This window comes from Acinonyx jubatus, chromosome D4 (genome assembly GCF_027475565.1).
Source record: "Acinonyx jubatus isolate Ajub_Pintada_27869175 chromosome D4, VMU_Ajub_asm_v1.0, whole genome shotgun sequence".
Lineage (NCBI taxonomy): Eukaryota > Metazoa > Chordata > Mammalia > Carnivora > Felidae > Acinonyx > Acinonyx jubatus.
In genome coordinates, this window is record NC_069391.1 from 14,438,927 (window position 1) to 14,454,449 (window position 15,523).

The window sequence follows — 15,523 nt, forward strand, 5'->3', positions numbered from 1 at the left end:
TAGATTTCTGACTTCTGTTCGAAATCTAGTTCTGTGTCCTTATTTGCCAGATATGAAGCTATGAGTCTTTGGTCCTTTCATTTCAAATCTATGGATACACATAAGTGGTCTGTTAACAGGACTTTTTTTCCCCCTGTCTTTGATTTCATTGCATTTATATCATTGACCTTTGCTTCAAAAAGCATTCAACAGCCTCTAACAGAGGGAGACCATGAAAGGGGGTGTTGTAAAGGCTTTATTCTGTAAAAGAAGTCACACACAGGGAAAGCTTTATATTTGCTGAGTGATTTAATTCTTATACATGCAGAAATTGGCGATGGGGCACGAGTAACATGGAAAGCACCACCTAGTGCAGTCTCACAACCAAACTTTCCCACTCCCTTCTATATTTAAAAAGAGAGAGAAAGCAGCTCCTTTCCCATTGTTTTAAAATCTACCCAGGAAAAGTGAAGCATGGTATCTAGACTAGGCAACCACTTTATCAGGATCCATAAAGCCACTCATGGATTTTTGTTTGTTTGTTTTAACATCAGCAACTAAGGAGCACCGTCTTCAGGGAGAAAGATGACTGCTTAAATCGGTCTTTTGAGTGCGCAGAGCAGAATTATGACGGGAAAGTCCACTTACAGGAAGAGCAACCACTTTGAGAGCACTGGCTATGTTATGATTATGAGATATTATGAAGTGATTAGGTATTCCAAGATAATATCATTTTCTTGTAGGTTGGTGAGTTCGGCAAACACTGTCATTAAAAGTAACTGTTTATTCTTCCGAATGCCGAATAATCTAATCATGTAGAGAAATGAGGAACAAACATATTTTGATTAACTTTCTAAGAGCCTTGGAAATTGGCTAATAAATTGTTAGCAATTCTTTGGAAAGCACATTATTTCCTTTATAATTTTCTGACAGTCGAGCGAGACTTAAATCGACTAGTTCCTTCTTGTTGAGTAATAAGATATTCCTGCACTTCATATTTGATGAATACAGATTTACTTTGATAGATCTTTAAGTACCTTGGGATATTCTTGTGTAAGACTGTGTAAGTGTATGCGGTGGGATTTTTCCTCTTGTTTTCTTTTTTTGTGAAGTTACTTAAGAGACGTTGCTTGGTAATGTACATTTCTGTTGCTTGTCTAAAATCAAGCCTGGTCTTCTGCACTATGAACAGTATAAATTTTATTTAAGCATCAACATATTTGGGCTTGCATCTCTGGGAACCTTGGACTTTGCTAGGCTGCCGTTTCTCTTCAAGCAGTGGGAACTCTTAGCTTCTGTTGAGGAAGACCTGAAATTTACTGTAAGTAAGGAAAAAGACCACAGTTTATTCTGGGCAAGGCAGAAACAGCTCACTGGGGTGAGAACCTAAATAAATGGTAAATTGTGGTGACTGGAATCTACAGAACGAAGCTTGATACCCAAGTAGGTATCAAGTTATCTGGCAGGCAGATTTCTTGTACAAATTTAGGTTCAGGCTTAGGGAGTGGCAGGTAGCATGGTATAGTAAGAAAAGTCTAGCTTTGTATAAATCAGCCTGACTTATTAGGTGTGGACAGCACTTCAGCCCCTCCCCCACCCCGATTTCCCTCAGTAGTAAGACGAGGATTATGACTTCCACCTAGTAGGGTTATTTTCAGGATTAGAGAACATATATATGTTTATTGACATAGGCCATCAACAAATGATGGCTCATTATTTTTATCATCATCTTCAGCAGCAGCATGACTCCTGCTTTCAGATGCCTCCATTTTATGTTTTTTGTAAAATTACTTGTTAGTCAAGCAGTTGCATAACCTATATACTAGACAGCTTTGGGAGAGGAATACCGAGTTCAGTGGGTAACTTTTCAGGATACAAGACTTTGAAATATGTAAAATATATATTATTTACATAAGCCCGGCTTCCTTTACCTTCTGGACTGATTTTGTTTGAGTAAAGCCCTAAAAATATTCCATGTAGAACTGTTTTTCTGCTTTTCTGCTCCTTTTTGGCATAGCCTGGGACAGTGCAGAGAACTGTAAGTAGGAGAGAGAAGTAAACTTTGACTCTAGCTGCTCAAGAGAATTTTTTAGGGATGGAGGGTGAAAGCCTCATTATTTAGCCCAGGGGATGCTGACGAAAAAGAGAGGCATATCTCAAAAACAAACAAACAGAAAAACACAAAACCTTAGGTTTGTATACTACAAGTAGAATACACATGGTTGGAAGTTGCTTCACCTCCATTCTGCAAAGTTCAGCTGAGAATTCCAGGAACTCTCAAATTTGGAAGTTCTATTTTTATTATAGCAATAGGAATATGGGAATTATCAGGGGATTACTTCAACTCGTATGTGTAAGAACCATGTAAGTATTAACAATTTTAGCCTGGGCTCTTGAACTAAAAGTAATAACCCCATGGGGGCTCACTGTCAGGAGCTGAATTTCTAAAAATATTATATTGAAAAGCAGTTTTATCTTCAATTGTCTCCCATCCATTATGACTGGTGCCAAAATATACTCAGGTAAAGTCTAAAAGTTTCAGGTTCAGAATAAGCATATAAAGAAGAGTCACGTTGTTAAATAAGGTATTTTTCTTACTTTACGTATTTATTTTTAAAGATTTTATTTTTAAGTAACCTCTGTACCCAATGTGGGGCTCAAACCTACAAACCCGAGATCAAGAGTCACGTGCTCTACCAACTGAGCCAGCCAGGCACCCCTATGTTTCTTACTTTAGATTTTAGTTTTCTTTTTGGGGTTGACAATCTAGAATTTTTATATGGATTTAATCCAGAAAGCAATGGGGGTCCCCATTATAATCCTATTTACTTAATTGTGAATTCCGGTTTAGTTATCAGAAATATGATTTTAAGATAGCCTAGACCTAAAGTAGAAAATTATATTATTTCTAGCATCTTAATGGATATTAACTGATGCATTCATTAAGATTGTAGTCTCCATGTTTTTCAGCCAGAGGCTAGGCTGGATGAAGACCAGGTGGTGGTTCTTCTCTTCTCCATATTGGGTAGGGTAGAGGCCGATGGAACTGTGGAATGATCCAGGAATGAGATGTAGCCGTGGTACCAGTTCTATGCCCCAGTGCTTGCTAAACAAAGATTTCTAAGCATTAGGGATGCATGTTCCCATGACTCCTTTATCATTATTTTAACCGCCTAAGTGCAGAGGATTAAATTGTCACAAATGACTAGTGTTACTATGTTAACTGAATTTATATAGTCATGAAGTCGCTCAACTTCCAATTCAAAACAAAAACGAAAACGATAATTCTAGTAATTAGAATCCAGTTGAAATATTTCTACGTTAAGACCATCTATGCTGGGATGTTGGGCAACAAAACTTTCAAATTGATTTACACTACTTTTGCTCATTGTCTTTGCTTTTATTTGCAGTTCTGGGAAATGCCAGTGCAAAGCGGGCGTCACCGGCTCTACATGTGACCGATGCCAAGATGGATATTATGACTTTAGTAAGAGTGGCTGCTTGCCCTGCCAGTGTAATAATCGGTCTGCCACTTGTGATGCCCTCACAGGTACGTGCTTTCCTTAAGTTGGTTGTGTAATTAGTCCATTGTTCTTTTCATAAATTTCACGAATCATGTTGGTTGGGAAGCAAAGAAGACAATATGAACTACAATTCCAGAAGGGGTAGACCTCGTCCTAAGTAAGGGGATGATCACCAGCCACTTTATTCCCAGGGGACATTTGCTGATTCTGGTCATAGGCGAAGGAGCAGAAATTCTTCCTGAGGAAAGAGACAGAAGATGAGTTTTTGGCAGTTGTTTGGGACTTGTGTGATGGATTGGAAACTAGAGGAGCCCTAAAGACTAGGGCAGTTTCCTCCCAGGACGTTAGCTGATTGTTCAAGAGACAAGAGGCTGGCCCAAAAAGTATTAAGAAGTCTCTAAGTCTTACTGTGCTGTGGAGACAAAATCCCTTTAGAAAGAGAGGCCCTATTACCATACACAAACCTCTCTCTCTCAAGACACTGGCAGATTCTGAAGTGCGTGGAGTGAGACCTGGGCTGGCCCCACCGAGGACCCACCCACTCTGTGACCAAGATATAGTGATGAACCATAAGCGAACTGACTCGTACTGAGATTGCAGCCCATCTTCAACGTATCTCAATTTCTAATTGGGTCGAGATGATTCCCTCATTATATCTGCCTCACAGAGAAAACAGGTCATCTGTGGCTCTTCTATACGCTGTATCTGGCATATAATAAAAAATACTTGACAATGCTGAGGAGGGAAAATGTGACCAAAAATAAAGAGAAAAAATAAACAATGGAAGCAGACCCACAGATAATCCAGATGTTAGAGTTAGCAGAGAATGCCTTTAAAATAACTAAAGTTAATGTTTTAAGAAAATAAGGGGAAACCCAGAAAATAGGTAAAAAGAGGCAAATTTCAAGAGAATTGGAATCTATTTAAAAAAACAAAACTGGGGGCGCCTGGGTGGCTCAGTCGGTTGAGCAGCCGACTTCGGCTCAGGTCATGATCTCGTGGTCCGTGAGTTCGAGCCGCGCGTCGGGCTCTGTGCTGACAGCTCAGAGCCTGGAGCCTGTTTCAGATTCTGTGTCTCCCTCTCTCTGACCCTCCCCTGTTCATGCTCTGTCTCTCCCTGTCTCAAAAATAAATAAAAAACGTTAAAAAAAAAAAACCCAGAACTGAACTAGAACTGAAAAATAGAACATCGGAAATGAACAACTCATAGCATGGGTTTAACAAACGTTTATTCACGGTGAAGACAAGGTTTGTAGACTTGAATACAGCTCAGCTAAAAATATCCAACTGAAGCCCAGAGGAAAAAAATACAATGGAAAGAACAGAGCAGGAAGACATATGAGACACAGCTAAAAAGACTGGCATAAATGTAATTGGAGATTCAGAAAGAAAGGAGAAAGAGATTGGGGCAGAAGCAAGATTTGAAGAGATAATGGCCAAGAATTTTCCAAACCGGTACAAGACATCAGCCCACAGATTCAGAAAGCTCTGCAAACCCCAGGTGGTATAAAGCAAAGAAAACCACATTGAGGCAAACTATTAAAAACTAAAGACAATGAACTCTTCCGATGGTCAGTTTTCCTAAATGTAAGGACTAGAAATGCTTCCTTGGAAACCTTTTTTTGCCCAACAGAAAAATCAGAACAAACCAGCCAGACAAGTACAAGTGTTTTTATGAAAGTAAGGTTGCAGAATATTTGAAATTGAACGTACTCTGGAAAAACCTGTATTGAAAGTTTATTCTTTAAAAAAAAATTTTTGTCTTAATGTTTATTTATTTTTGAGACAGAGAGAGGCAGAGCATGAATGGGGGAGGGTCAGAGAGAGAGGGAGACACAGAATCCGAAGCAGGCTCCAGGCCGTGAGCTGTCAGCACAGAGCCCGACACAGGGCTTGAACTCACGGACCGTGAGATCATGACCTGAGCCGAAGTCGGACGCTTAACTGACTGAGCCACCCAGGCACCTTGAAAGTTTATTCTTCATTTTAGTCCTCTGTCCATGGTGAAACAAACTGATTTAGCAGAAATAGTGTTATCATTTTTTTTTTTTTTTCTGTTACGTGATCTGGTCCCTGGCTACTTACTGGTTCTCTCTCGTGCTTTTCTTTTTCTCTACTGTCTGTGATCCAGTCATACTGGCTTCTGTTCCTAAAACAAGCCGTGTTCCCTTTCTCCAAGGTTCTCATTTGTGATCTTACCTCTGCCTAGAATGGTCTTTCTAATACACCTCTACCCCACTGCTAGCCCCTTTGCCTTATTAAATCATATTGTTCCTTCAGGCCTTCCAACTTCCATGTAGTTTACAACCTTAGAAAGTGGTTCCTGACACTCCAGGCTGAATGATGGTTCCCAGTTGTGCACTCTCATATGCACTTGTATTTTTTGTCATAGTATTTATAGTCTATAGTTATCTGTTTATTTGTGATTATGAGTCATGTATGGCTTACTTACTCCATTGTAAGTTCCATGATGGTAGGGGCGACACTAGTTTTGTTCATCATTGTACACAGTCTCTAGCATGGAGCTTGGCATGTATAAGTACTCACTAAATGTTTGTTGGGTAAATGAAGAAATGAATGGAAAAACACACAGAGGAAAGATACATTTCAGTCCTGGTTAACGACAGGAATGTTCCATCCTACTGAGTTGATGTAAATTTCTCCTCAGGTCTTGTACAGTAAGGAAGCAGTCTACACTGCTGATCTCATGTCTGGTTTTCTTTGCAGCAATGAGATATCTGTCTTTAATGGCAAGTAAATCCCAACCTGTCCTTGCTAGAGATAATTGAAGGCAAAAGAAATCCTTCCCATGATTGCGATTTCCAAAATCAGTTAGTAATAAGAGAAATAAATGGCTTCTCTGTTTATAAATATAATAAAAGTGGAATTCAACGTGAAGGGATGCAAATACTTGATTTAAAACTGCAAGCTTACAGTCTTTCCTTTTGTCTCAAAGATTTTTTTCAACAGCGCTGGGATACGGCTGCCCTCTGGTGGCCACTTACTATGTTTTCACAGTCCTTACTTTCCCCCTTTGTAGTCTTTTTCTATACCTTGTGATTTAGATGAAGCAGATTTTAAGGTAACCTTTTTGTGATAAAATATACTGGGGAAAAACATTTTGGAAAACAGTTTCACAATGTGTTTAAGAGTCTTAAAAATACCTCCTTGATCCAGAAATTCTGTTTCCAGAAGTCTATTCTGAAGAAATAATTCTAAATTAATAAAAAAATGTTGTGTTCAAAGATGCTTACTAAAGTGGTAGTTATGATGCTAAAAAAATCAGACAACTGCATTTCTATCAACAAGGAATGAAGCAGATTATGTTATCTTGGCAATACGTGGTTAAGAGCACAGCAAGTGCAATCTTGACTTTACCTTGGCCAAATTACTTAGCCTGTTTTTTCCCCTAGAAGTGCAGGATAATAACAGTAACAGTCTAATGGGTCGTTGTGGTGATTTGGTGCAATATATTTATGGAGCCTTTAATACAGTGCCTGCCCCATTATAAGCAATCAATAAAAGGCAACTATGAAGTTGTCATTAAAATGTTTTAAAGAATGGTGCAGAAGCACCTGGATGGCTCAGTGGTTAAGGGTCCGACTTCGGCTCGGGTCATGATCTTGCAGTTTGTGGGTTCGAGCCCCGCGTCGGGCTGTGTGCTGAAAGCTTGGAGTCTGGAGCCTGCTTCGGATTCTGTGTCTCCCTCTCTCCCTGCCCCTCCCCCCACCCCTTCAAAAATAAATAGACATGAAAAAAAAAAAAGAAAAAGAACTGTGTATAACAACATGAGAGACTGAGAAAAGCAGGGCATGAATGACATAGCCACATATTTAGACTATTTAAAGAGCAAAAGTTAAACTCCTATACCTAAAAAAAGATTTTGAGGAAAAGTATTCAAAATCTTAATGACAGATTTCTTATGACTTTTTTTCTTCTTTGTACTCTCCTGTATTTTCTGGATTTTCTTTATTGAGCATATATTTACGTTGAAATGGAGGTGGAAGGACTATTATTTTTTAAGCTAGAACTTTATGTCCATGTGGTGCACTTTTTAAGACTTCAAGGCGCTGTCATGGATTCATAGTGTCTCATGGTGAGCAGCTTGCCTCAGCCTGGCTGAGTTGACCACTCCACCACTCCTTGATAACTGTCCTCTCTTTAGGATATCACAGGTTCCTTCTTTTCTTTCCTTTCCTTTCCTTTCCTTTCCTTTCCTTTCCTTTCCTTTCCTTTCCTCCTCTTTTCTCTTCTCTTCTCCTCTTTTCTCTCCTCTCCTCTCCTCTCCTCTCCTCTCTTCTCTTCTCTTCTCTTCTCTTCTTTTCTTTTCTTTTCTTTTCTTTTCTTTTCTTTTTTCTTTTCTTTCTTTCTCAGTCAGCTCTGCTGGATCTTCCTTTGTTCAAGAAAAGCGCTGGAGTGCCTCAGGGCTCAGTCCTTGCCTTGTTTGCCTCCTCCATTTGTACTCTCCTCCACTGGTCTCATTCAGTCCCCTAGACTTAATTTAAAATGCCGTCTACCTGGTGCCGCCGACCAGATTTACATTTCCCCCCCCCCCCCCCCCCCCGCCCCGATCTTCACACTCAAAGATCCAACAGTACACTCATCATCTTCACTGGAATGCCTTAATTGGCATCAGAACCCTAAGATATCCGAAACAACTCTTTCCTCTACCCTGGAAGCCAAGCCTGCCTTACCCCTAGTGTGCTTCATTCTGGTGACTGACACCATTCAGCCGGTTGCTCACTCCAAAAGCCTGGGGGTGATATTTGGTTCCCTTCTTTTCCTTGCAGCAAACATCAAATCCGTCAGCAAGGTCTATCAGCCCAGCATTCAGAATACACCATGGACCTGACCACTGTTTCTGACTTCTGTTATTGTCATCCTTGTGCAAGGCCCCGTCATCTCTCTGAACTACCGTGACATTCTCTGATCTCATCTTATCTCTCTGCCTCCTCTCTTGCCCTCTCACCCCAGATCCTCACCCTACCACGTAACAACCGGAGTGATCTTTTTAAAATGTAAGACCAGATCCATGCCATCCCCCTGCTTGAATCCTCGAATGGCTTCCCCTCCCTCTCGGAATAAAATTCAAACTTCTTTCTAGGGCTGACATGACTGTACATTTTTGGACCTCTGCCTTTCTCTCTGACCTTATCTTCTGTCAGTCTCCCTTGTTCACTTGGGCTTGGCCTTCTTTCTTTTGGACAGGTTGGAAGTGGGCCTTCTGTCTATAGAGACGATCAGGCATTTCTTCCCACAACAAAGCACATTACCATACTTCTGACACGTTTGTATATAAACTACGAAATGGTAAAATAAATAAGGACAAGGCTTTTTACAGGTGGCGATTTATGTTTTCAAAGCATTGTCACTGAATTTCGTTGGAAAGGAGCCCCACATTCTTTTCTTTGACTGGTTGTTTTCTTGGTTACCCTTACCAGATTTGTTTGCTGCCTAGCCAGAGAGCATGAGATCATCTTCAGGAAACTCTCATTCCCTTTTCTTTTTTCTTTTCTTTTCTTTTCTTTTCTTTCAATGGTAATCCACTCCTTTGGCCATCTTTCAGCAAAGAGAATGTGTATTTTAAGGCAGAGTTGTTGTATTGTGGGAGGTTCCAGGCAGAGTATAATAAACAAAGTTAAACTTCAGCTTATTTTTCATATATCATTTATCATAAAAGAAAGATCCTCAGCTTTTAGATTTTAAAGCAAATTTAGATTTCATGTAGTGCAGCTTTCTTAATTTATAGATGAGGAAACTGAAGCATAAAGAGAAAACATTTGTCTTATGGAATGGATTTTTGCCCTTTGAAATATTCACATTACATGAAATCATTAGCTCAAGAATTATCCCATTTTACAGCTTAGAAAAGTGATGTTCAGAGAAGCTCTTTACGGAGGGTTGCACAACTGGGAAGAGGTTCAGCTGGGAGTGGAACTCAGGTCTGACACTAAATACTGTTCCAGTTTTCTTATGCTCTGTTGCCTCCCAGAGAGGAGTTATAAGCTGTTAGAAAAGCAAATTCATACTATCAGTACCTCCTCGATGTGGATTTGGAAGGTTATGATATTTATGGTTATTTATTATAAAAGAATTTCTTCCAAGCTTCTCGTGGAATGTTTTAAACTTGCTTGAGTTCTTGAAATATTTTTATAATACACATGTGATATAGTTTATAATGTGTTAATTTTGTAATCAGGAAAAAATAAAGACAAGGGGCTCCTGGGTGGCTCAGTTAAGCATCCGACTCTTGATTTCAGCTCAGGTCATGATCTCACGGTTCATGGGATTGAGCCTCACATACGGCTCTGCGCTGACAGCGTGGAGCCTGCTTGGGATTCTCTCTCTCCCTCTCTCTCTTTCTGCTCCTTCCTGGCTCGTGCACATGTGTGTTCTCTCTCTCTCTCTCTCAAAATAAATACACAAACTTTTTTTTTTTTAAAGAGAAACATCAAGACAGTAAAAATAAAAGGGATACATGCATACCAGAGACACATGAAAATCAGAGGAGAAAGACCCAAAAGGACTATTGCCCTTGCCCTCATACCTCTTCTTAGCATTCTGTTGTGTCTATGTCTGTCTGTACTTAATTTATTAATTTTCTTTCTCTGTAGCACTGTTCCAGGTACATGCTATTTTTGAAGCAGTGTAATGAGTCTTGTTATTATACTTATTTTCATCTTTCCTTTTGAGACAACATATTTGCCACATAAGGTTATTTTTTTCCTCATTGACTTATTGCAGGGTATGGCATAAAACAAATAGAAATAAATTTTTCCAGAAAAAAAAATTTAATTGTTATAAATTGTATGATTAAATAAGTTTGTATTCTAATATAAAGGGTTTAAGAGAATGCAATTATATTGTGATAAACACAAAGGCTTGAGACCTTATCTAAAATGGTAAAAGGCCCCAAAACACTAAGCATGTAGGTCCAGTAGCATTGTAGAAGCAAAGTATTAATAGTGTATATATTTACCATTTTTTAATAAGAGTAGCACTGTGGGGGCACCTGGGTGGCACAGTAGTTTAAGCATCCAGCTTCAGCTCAGGTCATGATCTCACAGTTGGTGGGTTCGAGCCCTGTGTCAGGCTCTGTGCTGACAGCTCAAAGCCTGAAGCCTGCTTCGGATTCTGTGTCTCCCTCTCTCTCTGCCCCTCCCCCGTTCACACTCTGTCTCTCAAAAATAAATAAATGTTAAAAAAAAAAAAAGAAAGAAAAAAGAATAGCACTGTGACCTTTTCTTGCCACATTAGTCACGTGCAAATGGCATGTTATTGGAACACATCTTGCCCCAAACATCCATATTCTGTTACAGAATTATTAACTTTTTTGAGGCATTTTTAAAGTTCAGGACTTTATCAGAACTTGCTTTCTTAAAAAGTATTTCCATTGCACATTTTTAATAGGGGGAGAGCAGATGGCCAGATATTACACATGATGCAGGTTTTGACTTTTCCAACTTGCAGAACACTTTGACATTTAAGATGATCTTATTTGTAGGGCCAAAATCTGCAGTTTTTGTATTTTTTTCAGCTATCTTTAGTGTCACAGAGATACATAGCTAAAGAGGGATCAGGATATAAGATCTGGAAAGAAATCAGTACCCAACATGCTTATCGCTGTATGAGGATATACTGCTACTTTGTTATATGTGTGATAAGCATCATTAACACTAATGGGCCTTAAAAAATTATATGATTAGGGACATCTGGCTGGCTCAGTGGGTAGAGCATGTGACTTTTGACCATGAGGCTGTGGGTTCAAGCCCTGTGTTGAGTTAGTAGATCGCTTAAAAATAAAATATTAAAAAAAATTGTATGATTAAAAGTGACATTTCCATGCAAATTTGATTTAGTTCAAAGTTCAGTGTTCAGATAATAAATTTTTGAAGCTGTCTTTCCCCGTCAGTTCATGAAGTTTGGGGCAATTGTCCCATAATCACTTAAGAACTGAGATGTGCCATGTGGGTTAATACCTTTGTCATTATTTTGGTTTTCCAAATCTTGCCCCAGTTGTCAGATTATTTTATTTCGAAACCTCAGTCTCTCTCCCCTTTTTCATAAATATTTCACTTGTAACGAAAAGAAATCAAATGTAACTGTTTATGAAGAGCCTGAGCATTTAATTGTGTTTAGCTTATCAGGTAAAACTTCATTGTCTTCCTAGGTTTCTGTCACATGTTGTCACTCCTGTAATAGCAGTTCGAAGAGGTCCTGTGCGTATATGTGGCCTCCTGAAGAAGGGATGTGGGGGTGCCTGAGTGGCTCCGTTGGTTAAGTGGCTGACTCTGGGTTTCATCATGATCTCATGGTGCATGAGTTGGAGCCTCACGTTGGGCTCTGTGTGGACAGTGTGGAGCCTGCTTGGGAGTCTCTCTCCCTCCTTCTCTCTCCCCTTCCCCCACTCTCTCACACTCTCTCTCTCCAAATAAATAAACAAATAAACTGGAAAAAAAAAAAGGAGATGTAAATTGCATCACACTTTTCCATTTTCTGTTTTCAGACATTATACTGCTTCAGTGTCTATAGAACATCTTCTCTAATAGGGTACCAAAGGAATAGTATTACAAAACACGTAACTTGGCTTTCCTCTTTCCTTTTGATTTTTTCTGCTAACCAACTGTGTATTTTTTAAAGTATTTATTTATGGGGAACCTGAGTGGCTCAATCGGTTAGGCGTCTGACTTTGGCTCAGGTCATGATCTCACGGTTTGTGGGTTTGAGCCTTGTCTCGGGCTCTGTGCTGTCAGCTCAGCTTTTAAAAGTATTTATTTATTCATTCATTCATTCACTCATTCATTCATTCTTATTTATTTATTTATTTATAGTGATTTCTACACCCAACATGAGGCTCAAACTCATGACCCTAAGGTCAAGAATCACATGCTCTACCAACTGAGCCAGTCAGATGCCCCTATTAATTCATTGTCTTTCCTTTGATCTTGAATTTTTAAAATATAAAAATGTATGGAAAATAATATGGCAAACACCCATGTACCTACACCTAGAATTAATAAATATTAACATTTTGGTATTTTGCGTAATATATATATAGTTATCTATTTGAAATAGAAATTACAAATAAGGTTAGGAGCCCTCTCTGGTTTTTTTCCCCTGGACTCGTTTTCCTCCTTCACTCCATAAAGACAAACAGAGCATAAAATTTGACTGTGCTCTCTTAGTCCACGTTCGATTTTTACTGCCAGTATTATGTATGTATCCAACTGCTTAGTACAGTTTTTAAAATTTTACAAGATAGGTAAGTATCCCAACTATGAAAAGTCATTCTTTTTTAAGGAGGTCTTTAGATTGATTTTATTTTTTCTTTGAAAAAATAGTTGACCTGCTTTCTGTATGTAGTCAGCAATCAACATGGCCTTATTGCTACTCGACTCATGTCCCAGCCTTTCCCTCAAGTTTCCAGTCAAGCAGGGGACACAGAAGTTACAGACCTGGCCAGTGTAGGAAAAGACGGGATGGAAACCGAACGCTGTTAATTCCTGTCGGATAAGTTCTTCTGGCTAAGTTTTAAGGTCTCTTGGTTGCAGATGTGATTTATTTAAAGTCGTTGCGCTTTCAGGATAAATCTTCAAATAATTTGCTTCTTTTAGGTGCTTGTTTAAACTGCCAGGGAAATAGCAAAGGGGATCACTGTGAAGAATGCAGAGAAGGATTTTATCAGAGTCCTGACGCCACAAAAGAATGTCTTCGCTGCCCTTGTTCAGCAGTGACCTCTACAGGCAGCTGTATCATAAGTAAGGCCTTTCTCTAAATCTTCATCTCGAGAGGAAAAATCAGCCAGTCAGTTATCAATTGACATGAAGTGTGCTGATAAATGAAGTTCTGTAGGGTGCTGTAGGGGAAGGGTTTTGCAACCAAGTCCAAATACATAATGCGAAATGAGACTTGAGGGAGAGGGGAGGAAATTTTTGTTAGAATCTTATTTTATCTTGTCTGTCGGGACTAAAGAAGAAGGAATGTGAAAGTTGTAAGAGCGCCTAGCTATTACAATTATTCATATTCCTATGTAAGCATCTTTCTTTTGTCCTCTACCTGAATAGATTCTCTGGAGGGCCCCCATCGTTTCCACAATAAGCTGGACAATTAAGGGTTAAGAAATAAGGTGTAGATCTTTAGTCTCTTTACCTTTGAGAGCAGATAGTAGGGAGGGGACAGCAGGTGTCTTGCATTTGTAATTGTAGCTCAAGACCGTACTAAGTTACGTTCCTGCCCTCTCTCTCTCAGAACTGGGTGACTTGGAGCCTACGTGTGTCCAGTGCAAAGACGGATACACAGGCCGGAACTGCAACACCTGTGAAAACGGCTATTACAATTCTGACAGCATCTGTACCAAGTGCCAATGTCATGGCCACGTGGACCCAATTAAAACTCCAAAGGTTTGCAAGCCCGAGAGTGGTGAATGCATCAGCTGCCTCCATAACACCACTGGGTTTTGGTGTGAGAACTGTCTGGAAGGCTATGTCAGAGACCTCGAGGGAAATTGCGTCAAGAAAGGTAAAACCTCACCTAAGGTTGTAAATGTAGTGCCTAAGCCTAGCAGTGAAAATTTCAGGACAGCTACCTTTAGCTTTAAAAAAACCTTCCAATCTCACGAGAGGAATTTTCTGGAAATAGATTTTGATAGGTATTTGCCTAAAGGGATCTCCTTCTATTCCTGCTGCTCTCCTGATGCTCCAAAGTCAACTCCAGAAATCTGAGGCCCGCGACAAAGGCATTGCAGGGTTCCCACATTTTCTCTTCATCTATTTTCATTTTTATGTTGATAATTTAAAAGTCCTCTCATGTCTTTTATCCTTTGCTTCTATATTCTCATCACTTCCAGTGACCATCAAAGGTCTTTGGAAGCAGGGACCTGTAATCTGGTTCGAAGTTCTGGCTGAGAAACCAGAGTCCACGGTAGCATCTGTCCTAACTTTGGGCCTGAGTTTTCCCATGTGTGATGGAGGAAATAGTAATTGTATTCTTTTTGATTTTTAAAAGAAGTTGTTCGTATGGCAAAAATGTTTCTTGCAGGAAAAGTCAGTAAAGATTTAGATAAAAATTAATGACTAGAAATTCAGGATGAGTTACGGATATTCTGGCTTTATTGGGTCACAGAGCGATTAGACCACACCCTCCTAGAAACCACTCTCTGATAATCTGGCAGATACTGAATCCTAGGCTGATGGACAGTCGGTCTGTGGCAAGTGTCGTCACCTCTGCCATTTTCTTAATATCCTTATTCTGTTGTGATCAAGGCTCAAAGACCGAGACTGAACCCTGTCACTAGCCTGGAGATCCTGTCACTCGGTTCTCCTTCCCATGTGCAGGCATGCTTTGTCCATACTTAGCTGGCAGGACTGTGATGATTTTTCTTATTATTCACCGGGTAATATAAAACATGCCTCTTCTCGGGGTAGATTAATGTGTCTGGCTGTGGCGATGAATGATAATGACAATAGCAGTCATTTTATCGAGTGCCTGTGACGTGCCAAGCCCTGGGAACATTACGTGCGGTAACTCTAGCTCACGTAACCTTCCCCAGGGACTCCGCAAAGTAGATATGATCATTCCCATTTTACAGATGAGGAGCCTCAGTGTTAAAAAGATTCACTTACTTATCTGTGGCCACACAGTTCTACTTGATTCCAAAGCCTGCGGTATTTCTACTGAGCTGTCCCGCATTAGCACTTTTTAATTATAAGATAGCCGCGATCTCCATGACGGGAGAATTACTACACATACAGTTAAAAGAAGGCTGTTTTTTGTTTTTTGTTTTTTTTTATCTTGCCTGACATCAACTTTGGACACTTAAATTGTGTTTTTCAGAAGCAGCCAGAAATACAATTTTTCTTACTCCGTTTTTGCCTCTTTTGAGGAGAATTTTGCCCTTATGAAATGCCATCAGATTGGTTGCACTTATTTTAGTTCAAATGATTGTCTTTTTATTCCTGTCACTTTTAACCAGTGACTTAGGACTCAGCAGTGAGATATTTACTGCCTTTGCAGGAATTTGT

General features: G+C 39.6%; 1 protein-coding gene and 1 long non-coding RNA gene across 9 annotated transcripts in view; one reads left to right on the forward strand and one right to left on the reverse strand.

Annotated features, from left to right (window-relative positions):
- Positions 1-15,523, forward strand: part of MEGF9 (multiple EGF like domains 9) — an 87,395-nt gene that overhangs the window by 66,804 nt on the left and 5,068 nt on the right. The window contains exons 3-5 of the mRNA XM_027034964.2: positions 3,390-3,529; positions 13,118-13,261; positions 13,752-14,021. Coding sequence (XP_026890765.1) covers positions 3,390-3,529; positions 13,118-13,261; positions 13,752-14,021 — 554 coding nt within the window. The remainder of the gene's footprint in view (positions 1-3,389; positions 3,530-13,117; positions 13,262-13,751; positions 14,022-15,523) is intronic.
- The window catches only part of LOC113592811 (uncharacterized), a 38,296-nt gene continuing 22,860 nt past the window's right edge, over positions 88-15,523 (reverse strand). For all 8 annotated transcript variants that reach the window (XR_008291011.1, XR_008291010.1, XR_008291007.1 and 5 more), the window contains one exon: positions 88-1,298. This is a non-coding gene — a long non-coding RNA (uncharacterized LOC113592811). The remainder of the gene's footprint in view (positions 1,299-15,523) is intronic.